This window comes from Chlamydomonas reinhardtii, chromosome 16 (assembly GCF_000002595.2).
Source record: "Chlamydomonas reinhardtii strain CC-503 cw92 mt+ chromosome 16, whole genome shotgun sequence".
In the NCBI taxonomy this organism is placed as follows: domain Eukaryota; kingdom Viridiplantae; phylum Chlorophyta; class Chlorophyceae; order Chlamydomonadales; family Chlamydomonadaceae; genus Chlamydomonas; species Chlamydomonas reinhardtii.
Window position 1 is genome coordinate 6,052,394 of NC_057019.1, and position 16,964 is coordinate 6,069,357.

General features: G+C 63.1%; 3 protein-coding genes across 4 annotated transcripts; 2 read left to right on the forward strand and 1 right to left on the reverse strand.

Moving 5' to 3' along the window:
• Positions 1-354: 354 nt before the first annotated feature.
• CHLRE_16g676250v5 (uncharacterized protein) lies at positions 355-5,112 on the reverse strand. Its single transcript, XM_001695795.2, has 6 exons — positions 4,187-5,112; positions 3,714-3,920; positions 2,573-2,914; positions 2,170-2,311; positions 1,739-1,898; positions 355-1,500 (listed from the first exon to the last, which is right to left on the reverse strand). Exons 1-6 carry the CDS (start codon positions 4,574-4,576, stop codon positions 1,257-1,259), a joined length of 1,485 nt encoding a protein of 494 aa, XP_001695847.1. The 5' UTR covers positions 4,577-5,112; the 3' UTR covers positions 355-1,256.
• Positions 5,113-5,262: 150 nt separating this feature from the next.
• On the forward strand, positions 5,263-13,481 carry CHLRE_16g676200v5 (uncharacterized protein). Of its 2 annotated transcripts, XM_043071293.1 has the most exons (14): positions 5,263-5,967; positions 6,304-6,390; positions 6,772-6,833; positions 7,278-7,316; positions 7,446-7,514; positions 8,042-8,219; positions 8,431-8,594; positions 9,117-9,194; positions 9,653-9,784; positions 10,131-10,286; positions 10,597-10,710; positions 11,151-11,342; positions 12,214-12,468; positions 12,819-13,481. In XM_043071293.1, the coding sequence occupies exons 1-14, from the start codon at positions 5,778-5,780 to the stop codon at positions 13,026-13,028; spliced, it is 1,926 nt and encodes a 641-aa protein (XP_042916092.1). In that variant the 5' UTR covers positions 5,263-5,777; the 3' UTR covers positions 13,029-13,481. The 2 variants fall into 2 exon arrangements, with proteins under 2 accessions (XP_042916092.1, XP_042916093.1); XM_043071292.1 differs by having other exon boundaries at positions 7,278-7,514.
• A 51-nt stretch (positions 13,482-13,532) lies between these two features.
• CHLRE_16g676150v5 (uncharacterized protein) lies at positions 13,533-16,946 on the forward strand. The gene is made up of 9 exons (XM_001695895.2): positions 13,533-13,696; positions 13,950-14,052; positions 14,313-14,345; positions 14,663-14,743; positions 14,961-15,064; positions 15,295-15,376; positions 15,572-15,730; positions 15,938-16,022; positions 16,327-16,946. The coding sequence occupies exons 1-9, from the start codon at positions 13,608-13,610 to the stop codon at positions 16,452-16,454; spliced, it is 864 nt and encodes a 287-aa protein (XP_001695947.1). The 5' UTR covers positions 13,533-13,607; the 3' UTR covers positions 16,455-16,946.
• The last annotated feature ends 18 nt before the right edge of the window (positions 16,947-16,964 follow it).

Below are 16,964 nucleotides of genomic sequence, written 5' to 3' on the forward strand. Positions count from 1 at the left end.
CGCAAAAGGTGCATGCGGATGATGAGGTTCGAACTCATGACCTTAGGATGCCCCACCCGACGAGTGGTCATATTTGCATATGAGACCTACGCGCTAACCAGCTGCGCCACATCCGCTTGAGGGGGATGTCAAACGTCCCAAATAGGCCTTACACATACGTTTTACTGGCGGTGGGGACGTGGGTGTCAAGGTTTTGGCCATGTGTGAGCCCGCGAACCCGGGAAGGGAAACATTCCCACGTGCCAAACACATCGGCAGCGGCCTGGGGGCTGCGCACGCCCCTGCAGTTGCAAACCCTGAAGAGAGTCCGCGCAAATGTGTCCGGTCAAATGTTTTGAATGGGTGGTCGTGATAAGAATGCGGATGTTACAGAGGGGACAGACAGTCCCGGCACCCGAAGACGCCGAGTGTGAGTGGTCGTGATAAGGCTTCAAAGCGTTGACCAAATCTGTATGATCAAAGGGCCAATCAGGCTGGATATAGCAAGCAACAGATTGTTTTGGAGTCGGCTGGTGTCTAGGTAGCGGTCCGCGGTGGGGCTGGCAGGGCATGCGTAGCGGCATGACAAGTAATTGACGTGTGTTGCGGAACTAAGTAGTGCGCTCGAGCGCTGAGTTCACCAGCGGCAGACCGGTACAGGCGCACCCTGCACCTGTACTTTGTGCCTGTGCTCCCCGACCAGAGTAAGCAGCGGAGGCTGTACTTGTGGGTGACATTTCGTTGATGTACTCCAAGCTTCCGCCTACAGTTCGCACCCCCTGGCCTCCTGCGCCACGCCTAGTCAGTATCGCCACCGTCTGACCGTCAGTCCGGCACGCGGTTGCATAACGCTAGCCCCGGTCCACGGGGTCACACACGCAATTGTGGCATACAGTACTGGCATTTCGGCAAACCATGCAAACCTATGCACTTGCACCTTCTCATCCGCCCACCTAGCCAAGCCCTCGGCCAGCCACCGGTTCGACCATGCCTATAAGCCGTTTCTTCCTTGGCTAACATCCTTGACTATAGTCAAGTTCATGAACACTCTCGTCTCTGCCAGAAGACCTAAGCTCTGCCTTTACCTCCGCCAGAACTTGACGATCAGCGCCATCTGTTGCCAAGCGCCACGCGCCGGCCTGCATTGCATCCGTGCCCCCGAAAAAGACACACCCACGCCTAGGCGCACGCTCCAACCCATCCTCCATCTGATGCGCTGGTTGGTCTGCTCCTCGCTTTGCAGCCGCCTACTGCAACGCCCCTTTCCTGCTGGCGCTCTAATGGTGCCCGTTCGTCACCGCGCCGTCAGCCTGCGGTGGCGCCGCCGCCGCTGGCGCAATGCTGTGTCCCGCGCCGTTCTCCGTCGCCGCTGTCACCGCAGCGCCCGCGGGGGCGAGGAACGGCTCCTCCTCGGGCGCCAGCGGCAGTTTAAGAAGCTTGGTGCCGGCGGTGATGGCGGTGAGGATGGCGGGAAGGTGCAGCGCGTACAGCACCAGTCCCACCCACGGCATGGACATATACCTGCCGAGTGCAAGGGCGTGGCGGGCGGGGCAGCGCTTCACAAGCAGTCCTTGGTCGGCTCCCCGCACTCTCCCGTCCTTGCGTTCCCTCCCAAACAAGTCCCCACCTTCCGGCTGTACCACGCCGCGCCCGTGAACTGCCGCCGTCGCCCCACCAGCTGCCGTACCCGTACCGTCACCTCCCTTCCCCTTCCTCCACCCACCCACCCATTCACCCGCCCCATCCAGTCCAACCTCACCTGAGGCTGGTGTACTTGGCCATCATGGCCACCAGCACCGGCCCCACCATGCAGGCGCCGCCCGCCACCGCGCCGAACACGCCGTTGATGAAGCCGGTCACCGGCACGTAACACTCCAGCAGGGCCACCGCGTTGGCGTAGCCGGCGCTGTTGCCCAGGCCTGGGGGGAGGCGGGGAAGAGGCCGAGGCGGGGAGGAGGGCGACGGGTCAGAGCGCTGGAGGTGCGAGCGGATGTAGATGTGGGCGCCGCAGCACCCAGAGGCGGCGCTTGGGTGCGGGCTTTGATCCGATGCTTGCCCACGTCCCATGCTCTCGCCCGCGCCTGCGCCTGCGCCCGCGCCCGCGCCTACATTCCGCGTCCAGCATCCTCCATCCCATTGCCCCGGCCCACCGCCCACGTCCAAGCCCTCCACCCCACACGCCCCGCGCACCCGTGAGCGCCGCCATGGCCAGCACCAGGCTGCGACTGAGCTGCGCCCGGCCCGCCAGCAGCGGCAGCGCGCAGCCCAGGATGGAGAAGGGCACGGAGCCCAGCAGCAGCACGGCCGGGGTGGTGGCGTGGGAGATGGCGGCCTGGGCGGGCGAGAGCAGGGCACAGGTGAGTCGCATGTGCTTCAACGGTATGTGCTCGGACGGCCGGCCAGTCTCTTCTACGCACAGCGAAGCGCCAGCACACGCGCGAAGTCCTCACCTGACCGCTACCCGGAACCACTCGCCCAGCCGTGATGGAACGCATGGTTGGGGCTAGCGGACTGCTGATTTACTCGCATGCAGCCCTCGTGCTCCCATTACCCTCCCCCTCCCTTCCCTCCCCTCCCCGTCCCTCCCGCTCACCCCGAACACGCGGCCGACTGTGAACGCTCCCCAGAAGGCGCTGTTCGCGGCCGCCGCAGCCGCGTCGCTGTCGCCCACCTCCCGCAGGCTGAACGTGTAGATCCAGTTGCCGATCGCCGTCTCCGCCGCCGTCGTGAAGAACACCAGCACCACAACAGCCACCGTCGTCACCAGCTCCAACGTGCGGCTGGCGTGGTGCCGCGCGCCGTGAGCGCCGTCGCCGCCGGCGGCGACGGGCCGGGCGGGCGAGGTGACGAAGAAGAAGGGCACGGCGGAAAGCGCGGCCAGGCCGCCCACGAGGTAGAAGACGGCTAACGCGGAACCCAGGTAGATCTTGCAGGCCTGGGGACAAGGGGGGCACACGGACGTGTTGGGGGCAGAAGCGCTGTGTGTGAGGGGGAGGAGCGCGCTCGACGGAAGGGTTGGGCAGTACTTAGCAGGTGCCGGGGGTGCCGACACCAGCTTCTGCTGGGGTGCTGCTGGTCCCCGATAGCCGCAAACCCGCAAGCTGACCCGCCCTCCCCTCCCGCACTTCCTCCGGGCCTCCCCTGCTGCGCCAAGCGTCCCGCCACGCCACCCATAATGCCCTTCCGGCAGCCCTTGGTGGTGCCCCCATATGCTGACATGCAACAGCCGGCAGCCCTCTGCACCCACCTCTCCACACCGAACCCTGATCCCTCGGCAGTCCCTCGAAGCCCCAGCCTCAGCCCCCTCACCGACGTCCCCTTGACCTGCCCCGACAGCGGGACGCAGACCACTCAGCCCCCCCTCTTTCCATGCCGTCACCTCCTCGCCGCGTTCCTCCCGACCTGTCCCCTCTCCCAGTGACTCCTCCCCAAGCAACCTCCTGCGCTTTGCCTACGTGCGGCTTCCTCCCTTCCCTTCTCCCGCGCTTTTACCCTTCCCTCCCCTCTCCCAGCACCAACTGTCCGAGCCCCGGACGCAACCCAAAGCCCTCGCCCATTGCTGACGTCCCCTTCGCCTGCCCCGACCACGGGAGGCAGACATTCGCGCACTTCCCTCTTTGCTTGCGGCCCCTCCCCTCCCCTTCCCTTCTTCTCCTTCCCTCCCATTCGCTCCCTTCTCCAAGCCCCTCGTCTCCCAGTCCCTCCTGCCCACCACCACAGCAGCAGCAACCCACCTGCGCCGCCAGCGGGATGAAAAATGAGCCCAACCCGAACATGGCCAGCACCAGGTTGATGCCGGGGCCGGCCCGCTTGGGGAACATCCAGGCCAGGCTGGTGAACACGGCAGAGTTTGTGAAGTTGTAGGAGAAGCAAACCACAAAGTACAGTGCCGTGAGCGACCACACGCTGGGCATGAGCGGCACCAACGAGAAGCCGATGGCCTGTGCGATGTAAGGAACGGCGTGGGGGTGCAGTTAGGTGCATGGATTTGCTTAGTGTGCGGTGCAGCTTGTGTGTGTGTGGGGGGGGGGGGTTGAAAGATGTGAAGAGGGTGTCGAAGAAGAGAGGAGGAGGCCACGGACAACACGTGGCGGGGGCGTAACGCCCGCCACCAAATGCTATCGCATTCAGAAGCCCCCGCGCCGCGTCCCGCGTAGCCACCCCGTGTGCTTAGTGCGCGTATAGCCTCGGCCGATCGTGACCTCACCTCGATTACTAATGACCCGATGAGCACATGATGCGTTGGCACCCGGTCTACCAGCCACCCCGAGGGCGTGCCGCTGACGATGCAGCTGACACCAAGCGCCGTGAACAGCGGGCTGAGGTCAGGCTCCTCCACGCCCAGACGATCGGCGAGCCCCGCGATAGTGGGGCCTAGGATACTGACTTGCGAGCCAAACACGATGAAGCTCATAGAGTAGCCAATCAGGCATGTGAGCAGGTACGCGCCACGCCCCTTCTTCTCCGCCTCCTCCGAGGCCGTCTCCGGCTGCTCCTCATCGTGGGTCGGTCTATATGTTGACCATATGTCCTCCCCGCCGCTGGTACTAAAGCGACCGGAGCCACCGACTGCTCTTGCTGCGATGGGGCTGAGCATACTGCTTGCTCAACGACTTTGGGAGCGCTTGCTTGCTTGCTAAGACGACAGCGCTCTGTAACAACAATATAGTTACAAATCTACAAGTCGCGCTAGCAAACGGCTCGCCATAAAAAGCGCGCACCAGTCGTGACTTGCAGCTCGCTTATCGCGATTATAATCAGAGTGTCGCGAAGCTATACTCTAATATAATTATGCGTATGCGCGGGCTCCCGGCGCTTATCAACCTGGCCCTACAGCACGTTTCTGCGCGGCTTTCACGTTGCGACAATGCTCGCCAGCGGCAAAGGGCACTCTTCTCACGTCCACCTTACTGGCTTACATTTTCAGCATCAAATCATTGCTAAGCTTGCTGAATGCTTGGCGAATGCTGCGCGGTGGGAGTCGGCACGAACCCTAGTAAGGACATGCCCCCCCCCGCCCTCCTCCGGCGCTCGAGCTCGCCATTGGCCGGGTGACAGGTCCCTGAGCTCCTTCTCCGCTGCGCCTCAAGCTGCGATACCTAAGCGCCTACGTCTGCCCTCGCGGCGTTCTCCTCAATCGGATGCGCCTCGTACTCCGCACCTTTCCGCACAGAAAGCTGCGCCACCCCTGCCTCGCCCGCTCACCCACCGCGCCCAATCCAGCCCAGAGTACCGGCGTCATCAGATCGCGATCTTGGCCAGTTCCTGCAACGGGTGGATGCTGGACAAGCAGTCAGCAGACATCAAGGACTCGCGGCATGCGGGCTCTCGCGCGGAGGGGGTTGGCTTTGGCAGGGGGCGGGGAGCAAATGCCTTCCCAAGCGATGCCCAGCATAATGGAAATTGCACGCAGCATCCACATACTCATAGATGCATGCAGGGCTCTGCGCTTACACTGCTAGAAAGCGTCGTCTGATCGTCTTTGTGCCTGGATTCATCGGGTGCAGCGACAGCTCAGCAAGTTTCCTTGTCGCACGCTAGTACCCAAACTCCTGACCACCTGGAACAAACAAACTATACAGCATACATACAGAACTCCCGCATCCAGCGACCTGGTACTTTGACACGAAAGCTTCTTATTCCGCACCCTATCTTTTATCGCGCTGCTAGGCAAACAACTTACAAGCGTTGTTTGGACAATTCACTTGCATAGTCAACACATACGTTCTGGTGGCCTGTGACGAAATGCAATTTGTCGACTTCCAGTAACACGCGAGCAACGCCAGCAATCGCCAAGCATGGCCACCCGCGGAGACGGTGAAGGGGGAGCTCGGTCTGATGTTCCGACGCCAGCGGCAGGGGGAGAACCGTTGCAACTCATCGCGCACAACGAGGGGACTTGGACAATAGGGGAGAAAGCGCTTGAAGTGTTGAAGCGGATAAAGGCGCCCATCGCTGTCGTCGCTGTATGTGGGAGAGCGAGAACAGGTGCGCTGCTTTGCAACGTGCTGGCCGTGAGGGTACGCAGGCAAACGGCGAGCGTGTGAAGGAACGCCTTTACAGTCTCAACGTCCAGGGCCACCAGCTGCTCGTCAATAGTGACCAGCGTCATGGTGTATGGGTATGGGTGTATTGGTGTATTGGTGTCTAGAGTGCTGTAAATGCCGGAAGGTGGCGCCAGGTGCTGCATCGGCGTGGGCCAGCGCCCGATGACCAACGCCACGACGATTGCGTCCTGGCGCCCTCCATCCGCAAACCCCTGCCCGCACGTCACGGCAACTCATGCACTGCATGCACACCTCCCTTTGTTTCCCGCGCACGAAGGCAAATCCTACATCCTCAACAAGCTGCTGGGCGCCGCCGGCGCGGCCGGGTTCGAAGTGGCAAGCAGCTACCGCCCATGCACAAAAGGTGGGCCGCCGGGTTCGGGGTCCGGGTTGCGGGGTCCAGGGTGCGGGGTGGTGTTTGGGAGCTTCGGCAGCTTGCAGTGGGCATTTGGGTCGGGCGGCTCTTGGGGCCGGGCATGGCTTGGCATGGCCGACCAGCTGAACAGCTGCCTGGTGCAGGCGATGGGGCCGTGCGCTTGGGATGTAGGCGACGCTAGCAACCTGCGCTGGCCACCAGGGCTCGTCAGGCATGCAGACATGCTGACAGCGAGGCTGCGCCTGTGTCCGTTGCAGTCCATGCGTTGGAGGGTCTTGTGAGTTGTGGCTCCTGCAAAGCGGCTACAGCTGATGGCCGCGCTCGCTAACCCCACATGCTGCCCCGCCTGCTGCCGCCCTGGCGCTGCAGGGCTGTGGATGTGGTCTCAGCCGCTGCGGCGCACCGCCCTTGACGGCAGCAACTACTACCTGGTGCGTGCGTGCTTGGCGTGCGGGCGTTGACCGAAGCCCGTAAGGAACCGATTGGGGTTGCTAGAAGCAAACCCAGCGTCAAAGTTAACCGATGGGGGGACGTTCAAGAGCACCAGGGAAGGAACAGCGGCGCTGTGATTGTGGTCATGTGGGGTTGTGACCGGCCCCGATGGGAATGCAGTCCACCAGCATCAGCGGCTGCCGCGGCGCTGGTACTTGACGACGGAGGTGTAGAGCCCGGTGGCCTGGGAAGCCGTGCCGCCGAGCACTACCGCATACGGCCCTGGCTCACTCTCACTCTCGCTCCGTTCCCGCCCCCACGGGTCATCGGGTCATCGGTGTGCAATCTCTGCAACGCTGCGCCAACGCTGCGCGTCAGCATTGCGCTCTTCCAACTTCTACACATGCCTGGAACCCGCCCCACAACCCTCCACCCGCTCTCAGGTGCTACTGGACACCGAGGGCATTGACGCCTACAACCAGGTGGTGGCTGGGGTGCGCGTGCGCGTGGGGTTGCGCTCCTTGGGCCCAGTACACCGCACAGACCAGCCGCGTCGCATACTGCACACTTTAAGTGGGTCACTGCCCGTGCGCTCCCTGACACTCATGCAGACCACGCAGGACGGCGTGTCGCTGTTTAGCCTGGCGGTTCTGCTGTCCAGCCTCTTCGTCTTCAACCAGGTGCGGGCGTGTGCTTGCGGGCTGGTGCATGTGCGACTACGTGTGAGAGGTTATGAATGCGACATTACAAGAAGGGACAGTCCGACCAAGCAAGGGTGCCCAGCACCCAGAGGTTATGCTGCCAACCCAGTTCTGCAACATCCGAGCCCGTTACCAACTGGGTCGGGGGCCAAAAGGGGCAGAAACTGGCTTACGAAGCCGGAGCTCCAGGTCGTCCGCGAGCCAGCTGGTGTCCTGGCCGGGTATTGTAGAGGTCTATTGTTCAGCAAACTGACGCGCTGGTGCAAGTTCTGCATTCTGTTACACATGTATCTGGTTCTGCAATCTGCGGCACTCATCGGGCGGTGCAGCCGAGGAAAGGGCTTTGGCGGTGCAGGCGCAGGGTCGGGGGCATACTATATCCCAGCCACGGTCACAGCTAACATGCGCGCACTCCCCGACACCCCCTATCTTCCTGCCTGCTGCATGGGCGTGTTACTCATGTGCTATACTGCTTCCACTCACTCCACTCATACTGACGAACCCAGATGGGTGGAATCGACGAGGCCGCGCTGGACCGGCTGGCGCTGGTGACGGAGCTCACACGCCGCATCCGGGTGCACGGCAGCCCGGTGGCAGGCAGCGGCGGCGGGGCGGCGGAGGCGCCGGCGGCAGCGGAAGTGGAAAAGACGGAGAAGAAGAAGGGGAAGGGGAAAGGCTCCGAGGGTGAGCAGGGCGTGGGGTGGCGTGCCGTGGCGTGTCGGTGGGGAGGTGCAGTGTCCCGTCTGGGTTGCCTCGAGGAGCCCTACCTGGACGAGCGACGGTAGCGAAAGAAATTAAGTGCCGTATGGTATCCCTGCGGGTTTGCGCTGCTCGCGCGTCTCTCCTTTATCACAGCCTGATTTGGACAACTGGCCTCACTGCCTTGGGCCTGCAGCCTCGCCAAACGGCGGCGCCGGCACGGGGGCCGGCGGCTCTGGCGGCGGCGCTGCCGGTAGCGCTCTGCTGGAGGAGGTGTCTGCGCTGTCCGAGTTCACCCCCAGCTTCATGTGGCTGCTGCGGGACTTCTACTACGACCTGGAGGGGGAGCACGGAGTCAAGGTGGGGAGGCGGGAGGGGTACGTGTATGAATGGGAGAGAGAGGAGTGGTTTTCCATCCGTCCCAGGTGGGGACACGAGGTGGGGGTGTGGGAGGGCACGGTGGTGGTGGTGGTGGTGGTGTGTGTGTGTGTGGGGGGGGGGGGGTTCTTGCTTGCACCAGGCACCAGGCGGGGTGGGCTTTGTCGAAGCCAACCGAAAGCGCGAGCCACCGGTGGGGTTGTCAAAGTACACGGTCTCCGTCGCCCAACGGCTTCGCCTGCCTGCAACCTTCTAACCCCCGCCACGGCCAACCTGGGTGGAGGGTTACGAGGTGTGACACCGGTACTCCGTAGCGCCACTCGAGGCAGGGTCCAACTGTCAGACATGCCAGGGGCGGGACAGGGGTTCGGGTACTCGTCCTGACGCGAACTCGCCCCTCAGCCCCTCACACCGTGCCTAACCGCGCGTGCGACAACAACGGTTGCTCTCTATCCCCCCGCCCTGCCCTGCGCTGCCCTGCCCCCTGCCCCCTCCCCTGCGCAGCAATCCCCGCGCGACTACCTGGAGACGGCGCTCATGCCCACGGCGGGCAGCGGGCCGGCGGTGGAGGCGAAGAACATGGTGGGGCTGGGGGGTGGGGGTTTGGATGGGTGGGGTTTGGCGGAAGTTCATTGGGGAGATCGGGAAGGATGGGCGGTAAAGCTGTTTCCCAAACCGGGCAAGCAAGAGACCGGTGGGCATTCAGCAATGTGTGTAGGCAGAACCGATGTGTGCAGTGCCATGTGTGGATCCCCGTTTGACGTGGTGCTTCCCCAGAGGCTGCATAAATACACGCCGACTCTCCTCCTGCTCCTGCCTCGCTTTATGGGTTCTTGGTTGGCAAAGGTTGATGCCAGGATTGAATTGAACTGCCGCCCCCCCCCCACACACACACACACATCCTTGCATCCCACCCTCCCCCATCCGCCCGCACACACACACACACACACACACACACACACACACACACACACACACACACACACACACACACACACACACACACACACACACACACACACACACACACACACGCACAGATCCGTGAGTCCATCAAGTCGCTGTTCAAGGAGCGCGAGTGTGTGACGCTGGTGCGGCCGGTGTCGGACGAGGAGGCGCTGCGCAACCTGGACAAGCTGCCGGAGGAGGAGCTGCGGCCCGAGTTTGTGGAGGTGGGGGGGTGCTTGGGGGGGGGGGGCAGGGGAGTGGGCGTGTGGGTGGGTGGGGGGCATGGGCGTGGTTGTGAGGGGGTGAATGGTGTGGTGGGTGGGTGGGTGGGTGGGTGGGTGGGTGTTGGTGGGGGCGTGGGGGCGGGGTTTTGGTGGTGGGCTTCCACCCCAACCACAGCCCCCATCTCGACGTGCGCTGCCCGCCCGGCCCTGCGCTTTCCGGCCCCACCCACCCCTTCCTCACCCTCACCCCGCTTTATCTCTTGCCAGCTCCCGTTCGGCTCAGGCACCGATCCCTCCCTCTCTCCCCTTCTCCCCTTCTCCCCTTCTCCGCTCCCCCACACCACAGGGCGTGTCCAAGCTCACGGCCGCCATCTTCGCCCGCGCGCAGCCCAAGCGGCTGGGCACACAGCTGCTGAGCGGCCCCCTGCTGGCGGGGCTGGCGCAGGCGTACGTCAAGGCCATAAACACGGGCGCCGTGCCCACCATACACACCGCCTGGCATGTGCGTTCGTGCCGACACACACGGGGGGAGGGGAGGGGAAAGGAGGAAGGGGAAAAGAGGGAGGAGAAAAAAAGGCGGGGGATAGATGGGGAAGGGCTATGTGCCCAAGCCCAGCGAGTACTTTCCAAGCCCAGGGCAGGAAGTCAGGGTTGGGCTGAGGGGGCTCGGTCCTAAGCGGCGCACTGGCGCAGACAGAGGTGCTGCGGCGATGAATGAGGTGATGAGAGCGAACCCCGTACAGCCTGCAAGTGCACCGTTGTCCCCACCACCCGCCCGCCCCCCACCCCAACACCCACCCCACCCCCTTCAGAGTGTTGCCGAGGGCGAGTGCCGGGCCGCCTGCTACGCGGCCGAGGACGCCTACCGCGCCGCCTTCGACCCCAACACGCCCGCGGACGAGCAACTGCTGGAGAAGGAGCACCAGGTAGGGCATGTGTGTTAAAGAGCACAAGGAAAACGTTGCGCAAAGACAGTGTATGCGATGCAGCAAAGCGACGGTTTACGGGGCATGTGTGTGTGGGGGGGTGCGGGTAGGGGAGGGTCCGGGTGGGTTATATGGAAGGGGAGAGGGAAGTGCGGGACAGGTGGCAGGGGTGGAGAGAGGGGTTGAGGAGAGGGAGGAGTTCCTAGGCCCTAGGGCGGCGCCAGCAGTCTCCGTCGCCTTCTGCACACCCGTGCCTGCCCGCACTGACGGCCCTTGCCCCTCCCTCCACCCACGGGCCCTGCCTGACCATGCCGTGCTCGCGTTGACCCCCACCATCCCCAGTTCTCCTTGCCGCGCGACTGTTTCCTTACGGGATTGGTTCAACGTTAACCCCACCATCCCCACCACCACCCTCCCCGCCTCCCTGTCTGTCCACCCAGCGCGCCCTGGCCGCGGCCACCACGGCCTTCCAGGAGCGCGCGGTGGGCGACCCCGGCCTGCAGCGGCGCTGGCAGCAGCGCTTCGTGGCGGCCTGCAGCCTGGCCTTCGAGGCGGTGCGGGAGCGGCGGCTGGCGGTGGCGGCGGAGGCGCTGGAGAGGCAGCTGGGGGAGCTGGCGGGGCAGCTGCACACGGTGCGGATGTGCGTCTTTGAAGAAAGCCTGTGTGTTGAAGTTACCTGCTGCTGAGCCGCCACCGGTGTGCGTGTGTGTGTGTGTGTGTGTGTGTGTGTGTGTGTGTGTGTGTGTGTGTGTGTGTGTGTGTGTGTGTGTGTGTGTGTGTGTGTGTGTGTGTGTGTGTGTGTGTGTGTGTGTGTGTATCTATGTGTGTTGAAGAACGAACCGAAAGCCCGCCCAACCCCCGTGTGTGTGTGTGTGTGTGTGTTTGTGTGTGTATGTGTGTTTGTGTGTGTGTTAAAAAAAACGAAACGAAAGCCCGCCCAATGACGCGACGGAGTTACTTACCGATACCCACCATTTTACCGAGCGTCGCGTGACTGTCGTGACCCAGGTAGTCATACTTACCCGCGATAAGCCTGGAACCCCACGGGCGACCATTCGGCCTGACCCCGCGATGCACCTGTATGCGTCCATGCTCCGCACCCTGGGCGCGCTAAACAACGTTTACCCAGCACGCCTAATTCCCAGATTCCCGCCCGCTGGTCGTAGTCGAGCTCACCTATAGGCAAAGGTGGAAGTGTGTGTGTGTGTGTGTGTGTGTGTGTGTGTGTGTGTGTGTCCGGGGCTTGGCGTACCGTGTTGGGGGTCGGGACAGGGAGTCCGAGCACAGCCACGGTCTGTTGATGGCACGCAACGCTCCCGCATTGTTGACGGCCGGCGTGTCCTTCGTCACCTGTGACGCGTCACCCCGCTCACGCCGCCCACACAAGACCCCTCGTACCGGCCCCTCACCACCCAACCATCGCCCATTTACCACCCACAGCCCTCACCACATGCCGCTCATCCAGCACCCGTTCCCCACCCGCACCCACTCCACGACCCACAGGAGGCTCGGCTGGGTGGCCAGGACTTCTCCCGCCTCGCCGCATCCGTGGAGGCGGGCGTCGCCGGCGTGGTTGCGGCCACTGTGGGCGCGGCGCGGTGGCCGCGGCTGCTGGCCTTCACACACCAGCAGTACGGAGGCCTGGGTGCGGAGATGTGGGAGCGCGCGGCGGCGAAGGCGGAGGCGGAGCGGCAGCGGGCGGCGCTGGAGGCGCGGGCGCAGGTGGCGGAGGCGCAGCGGCAGGTGGCGATGCTGCAGGTGGGGAGTGAAGGGGAAGGGATGCGTGCTCAGGGGAAGGGATGGTGTGTGATGGGACAGTGGCAAGGCAGGTTGGTAAGGTCCCTCAGGGGAAGGGATGGGGAAGGAGGGTGGAGCGGGGTGAGGAATGGGCAGCCGGGGCGTGGCAGGTGAGCTGCACGGATAGGCCGCTCAGGCGTGGGGCAACTGGGGTTGGGTGGTGGGTTGGGAAACTAGGTTGGGGGCTAAAACCAGAGAGGAGGGCCTGGGAATGCCCCTCGCACCCAAGCGGCCGGGCGAGAAGCAGAAGGCCTTTCAGCCATGGCGGCTAGTGATGTCAGACTGCTTTTCTGCACACGCTCGGGCTGCAGGCGGATTTGGCAGACGCGAAGCGGCGAGCTGACGAGGCGACGGCGGCAGCCGCGGCTGCGACGGCGGCGGCCGCCGCTGCCAAGGCAAATGGCTCGGCGGTGCGGACCAATGGCGGCGGCGGTGGCGCGGGGCGGCGGGCGGCAGCGTATGTGGACAGTGACGACGAGCATGATCCGAAATCGCGCGGGTGCTTCGGCTTTGGGTGTTGAGCTCTGGGCCGCGAAAGCGTGCCGAGCCGAGGGGTGGAAAACATGCGAAGTATTTTGTGTGGAAGACGCGCGATTTGCGTCTGCGTTAAGAAGTAACGTGTCCGTCAGCGGAACGCAGTATCTGTGCAGGAGTGGCAACATATGTGGCAGACATACAGCGTGAGCTGCGCTCACGCATTGACAGGTGTCAACTCAGCTGGGTTTTCATGTTCGCACAGTTACGGTTAAAAAGTGTGGGCTGGGCGTGTGGCCACACGCGCTTGCCGGCGGGGGGGACGACGCTCGCTTCAACGTACGTCCCTCTCGTGACATTTTATTAGCATTCATCAAGAAGGGTACCGGAATGGAAGGACGGAGCTGCGGCGGCTGTAAAAGATTGGGCTCGCGTGGCGATGGGGAACTCGCCTGGAACCTGGCGAATGGCGTGCGCTCGAGCTGTAACCTGGCCGACGCATATATCCTGGCCACGGATACCACTGCCGCCTATACATAACTTGATCGTTATACACAACATCCACGAGAGATTTCCGGACTTGCCTTTCGCTCGACCAACCGCTCGGTCTATTTTGGTGAGAACCAATGGCAGGGCAAACTCGGGCCTTGCTGGCCAGCCAACTGGCAGCGGCTGCTCTCCTGGTGTGCGCTGTGCTCGCAAGCGCTACCAAGAGGTAAGCGGTCTTAAGGGCGCCGGGCTCGTTGTCGGTCAACCGCGGTCAGCCGCGTGCATTTTGGACACAAAACTGGCAACGCCTCGTCGCGACTAGCGTCTCACCTGCCGACGCAGCTCCTTGGCACAAAGTAATCCACCAGCCACGGGCGGAGCTCTGAGCTTCTCCGGGTCTCTTCCGTTGATGCTTGCTCGTGCTTTTGCGGCCCATGTTTCCGCCACGCATGGCTTCTGCTCGATTTGCTGCCCCTCAGGCAGCCGTACCCAGTCGAGTGCCAGCTGAAGGTGAACGGCACCTACGCCATTCCCGGCTTACCACTGGCTTACGACGCGTACATGCCTGCCATCGACAACGAGGTGGGGAAAAGGCTGGGGCGCAAGGGGTTATCTGCTGGGACGCCAGTTGCGGACCAACGCGTTCCCACCCACTCTGTTTGCTCGTATTTGATTTGGGTAGATCGTGTGACGTAAGCGGGTCGTGTTTCAAAAGCTATGCAGCCCTCACCTGCCGCAAGCCAGGCACACTGCGCTCGCGTGACTCTCAACCAGCAGTGCTCTCCACAAGTCCACTTGCATTGACACTGTCACTCCATGTAACTTTCTGACTCGAACTGCAGACCATGTTCCTGCACTCCCAGCGCCACGTCGGGGTAGGTCCCGACAGCAGGTCGTGGTGGGGGTGATGGTGTTGGGTGGGTGGTGTGTGTCATGGCAGGAGTGAAGAGGGCCACGGTACGACATCCATGCATGCCAAACGCCACCACCGCGCACGGGCACACGCTCCTCATTCTCGGCTACTACACTCGGGGTGGCCGAGTGGGATGACTGTTGTGTCGATGCGGGCAGTGTAATGCGTGGCCGGTTTGCTGCGTGCGCCGAACTCCCACACGCGGCGTGCCGCAGCCTACCGCTTGCCGCCCCCCCCCCAACTCACACACACCGTCACCCTCGCAACACACGCACACAGGCTGCTGTCACGTCCGTGAACAGCGTGCTGGCTCGCTACCCCGAACTGCGCGAGCTGTCGCTGTCGGAGATTGTCAGCCAGGTAAGCAACAGCTTGGGGAGGGGGGAGTAATAACCATCCATGGGGGGGACGGGGCGCGATGCATGCAGCCGCAACCGCAGATGAAGCCACGCGTGCATGTGCTTTTGATGCAGTGTGGCGGGTAGCTGGCGGGTGATGACCCCAGCGTGTTTATGATTCCACTTGTTGTCGGTTCCACCCCGTGAGATCGTTGCCGCCCTCGCTCCATGCTGCGCAGATCGGCACCAGGCGCTTCAACCGCAAGTACGCCATCGCCGCCGCCGATAGCACCGCCCTGCGCAACAACGCCGGCAGCCTGTGGAACCACGCCCACTTCTGGCGGTGGGTGCAGGGGGCGCCGGCTGCAGCGCGGCGTGGCGTGTGTGGCACAGCTAGGGGGGCGTGGCGAGCCTGGTGGGCTGTAACCCTGGATCCAGCGTGTGGCTCACAGGGCGACGAAGCCCCCGGGAGCGATTGCGTGTGCTGCAGGGTTCCCTCGATGTCACGTGCCGCAACCGTGGCACTGTCTTCTTACCCACCCCACTTCGCCCCCCCCACCTCATTGCCTACAGCATCATGACCACCTTCAACTCCTCCAACCCCGCCACCGTCCTCACCGACGCCGCGCCTCGCGCGGGGGTGCCCTCTCTCAAGGTGGGTAGTTACGGTACAGTGGCCGCGGCAGATGCACACTTGTGGGGTGGCGCCTTGCCCCCGCCTTGCCCCTGTCAATTAAGACTGCTTGCGCGCATGTACGCCTTTCACGCCACTTCGGCACCTGGCATGTTGATGCCCCCCTCCCCCCGCCAAAATGAATGTCGTCCACCACCCCACGTGCCGCCTTAACAGGCTGCCATCGCTGCCAAGTGGGGCAACGCAACGGCGCTGCTGGACTCGCTGCGTGCGACCGGTGCCGGCGTGTTCGGCTCGGGCTGGGCCTGGCTGGTGGTGCGGCCCCAGGAGTCAGGCAAGGGCTTCGAGCTGGCCATTGTCCCCAGCCCCAACCAGGTGCGTACCGGTACAGGGGAACTGCGTATGGGATGAAGGTGGCGCATCACCCTGTGCTGCTGTGCCGACACCATGAGCGATGGCACGCGCGCGCACACGCATATTACTCTGTCTGCCTGCCAACACGTGCCTGCCAGCTTTCGCCGCCCCCCGCTCGCACCTAGTGCTGACGCCTTTCCCTTGTGATGAACTCGGCCACCTCCTCAGGATAACCCGCTGATGGACGGCTACACCACTGACAAGACCCGCCGCGGCGTCCCCATCCTGGGCGTGGACGTCTGGGAGCACGCATGTGAGTGTGTGTGTGTGTGGAGTCTTTGTGTCAGTCAGGAGTAGTGCAGGTGCACCTGCTCGGTCGGGCAACCAAAAATGTGTCAGGTGCGCTGTGCGTGCCTCGGATACTTTCCAGGTGTGCGCTTGAAGCAACTGCCGCTCTCCCCGCTGAAGGCCCCTTCCTGAGGCCCACGCACGCATGAACACATTCATCTGCATAGACAGCGCCCCCCGCCCCCCCCGTTCTCTGGTCACGGTTCAAACACTTCCATTAACCCCCCATGCCCCGCACGCCCCCCCCCCCCCCACGTCCAAACCGACAGACTACCTGCGCTACCGCAACGTGCGCGCCTCCTACCTGTCCTCCTGGGTGGGTCTGGTGGACTGGGCGGCTGTGCAGCGCAACTACGGGTTCGCAGTGGCGGGCCGCGTGGACGCAATGCTGTGCTAAGCATGAACACCCGGTTGCAGCAGCTGAACTGGGTTAAAGATTGCAAGGCTGTCGGGAGCATTGAGCCGCTATGTATATGAGGCTTTGCGGACAAGAAACTCTTTGCGGACAAGGACTTCGTTCAAGAGGTTCGCGCAGAAGGGATTCTGGTCGTGCCTGCCGGCTGATGATTGAGCGCCTTTCGTATGACACTGTGACAGTAAATGTATGACCCGGACCCAACTTGGACCCGGATGGACTTTCATGTAGCTGAGGGCCCTTTTTAATCTTAACACGTACATATGCTGACGCTCATGCGTGTGGACACTGCGGTGTGGCCATTGACCGCATTCATTATGTGCGCTACCGGAAACACAGGGAATGGGGGTCACGTGCCTATTGTAATGGAACCGTTATGCTACGTCGCCATGACTGCCTCTATCAGTTTGTACGCGGGTCATGTCAGAACGAACAAGACGACGAAGACGGCGCGATGTATCACATTCCGAGTTGCCCCATCATGCTCATGCC

What these genes read in the sequence shown, in the direction of transcription:
- CHLRE_16g676250v5 (XM_001695795.2), bottom strand. Translation starts at nt 4,576, where the DNA reads ATGCTCAGCCCCATCGCAGCAAGAGCAGTCGGTGGCTCCGGTCGCTTT. An exon ending in TCGGGTCATTAGTAATCGAG is followed by an intron (nt 3,921 to 4,186) that starts GTGAGGTCACGA and finishes TACATCGCACAG; the next exon opens with GCCATCGGCTTCTCGTTGGT. An exon ending in GGCCATGGCGGCGCTCACGG is followed by an intron (nt 1,899 to 2,169) that starts GTGCGCGGGGCG and finishes GCCTCCCCCCAG; the next exon opens with GCCTGGGCAACAGCGCCGGC.
- CHLRE_16g676200v5 (XM_043071292.1), top strand. Translation starts at nt 5,778, where the DNA reads ATGGCCACCCGCGGAGACGGTGAAGGGGGAGCTCGGTCTGATGTTCCG. An exon ending in TGCGGCCCGAGTTTGTGGAG is followed by an intron (nt 9,785 to 10,130) that starts GTGGGGGGGTGC and finishes CCCACACCACAG; the next exon opens with GGCGTGTCCAAGCTCACGGC. An exon ending in GGCAGGTGGCGATGCTGCAG is followed by an intron (nt 12,469 to 12,818) that starts GTGGGGAGTGAA and finishes CTCGGGCTGCAG; the next exon opens with GCGGATTTGGCAGACGCGAA.
- CHLRE_16g676150v5 (XM_001695895.2), top strand. Translation starts at nt 13,608, where the DNA reads ATGGCAGGGCAAACTCGGGCCTTGCTGGCCAGCCAACTGGCAGCGGCT. An exon ending in CTCGCAAGCGCTACCAAGAG is followed by an intron (nt 13,697 to 13,949) that starts GTAAGCGGTCTT and finishes GCTGCCCCTCAG; the next exon opens with GCAGCCGTACCCAGTCGAGT. An exon ending in TGCCTGCCATCGACAACGAG is followed by an intron (nt 14,053 to 14,312) that starts GTGGGGAAAAGG and finishes CTCGAACTGCAG; the next exon opens with ACCATGTTCCTGCACTCCCA.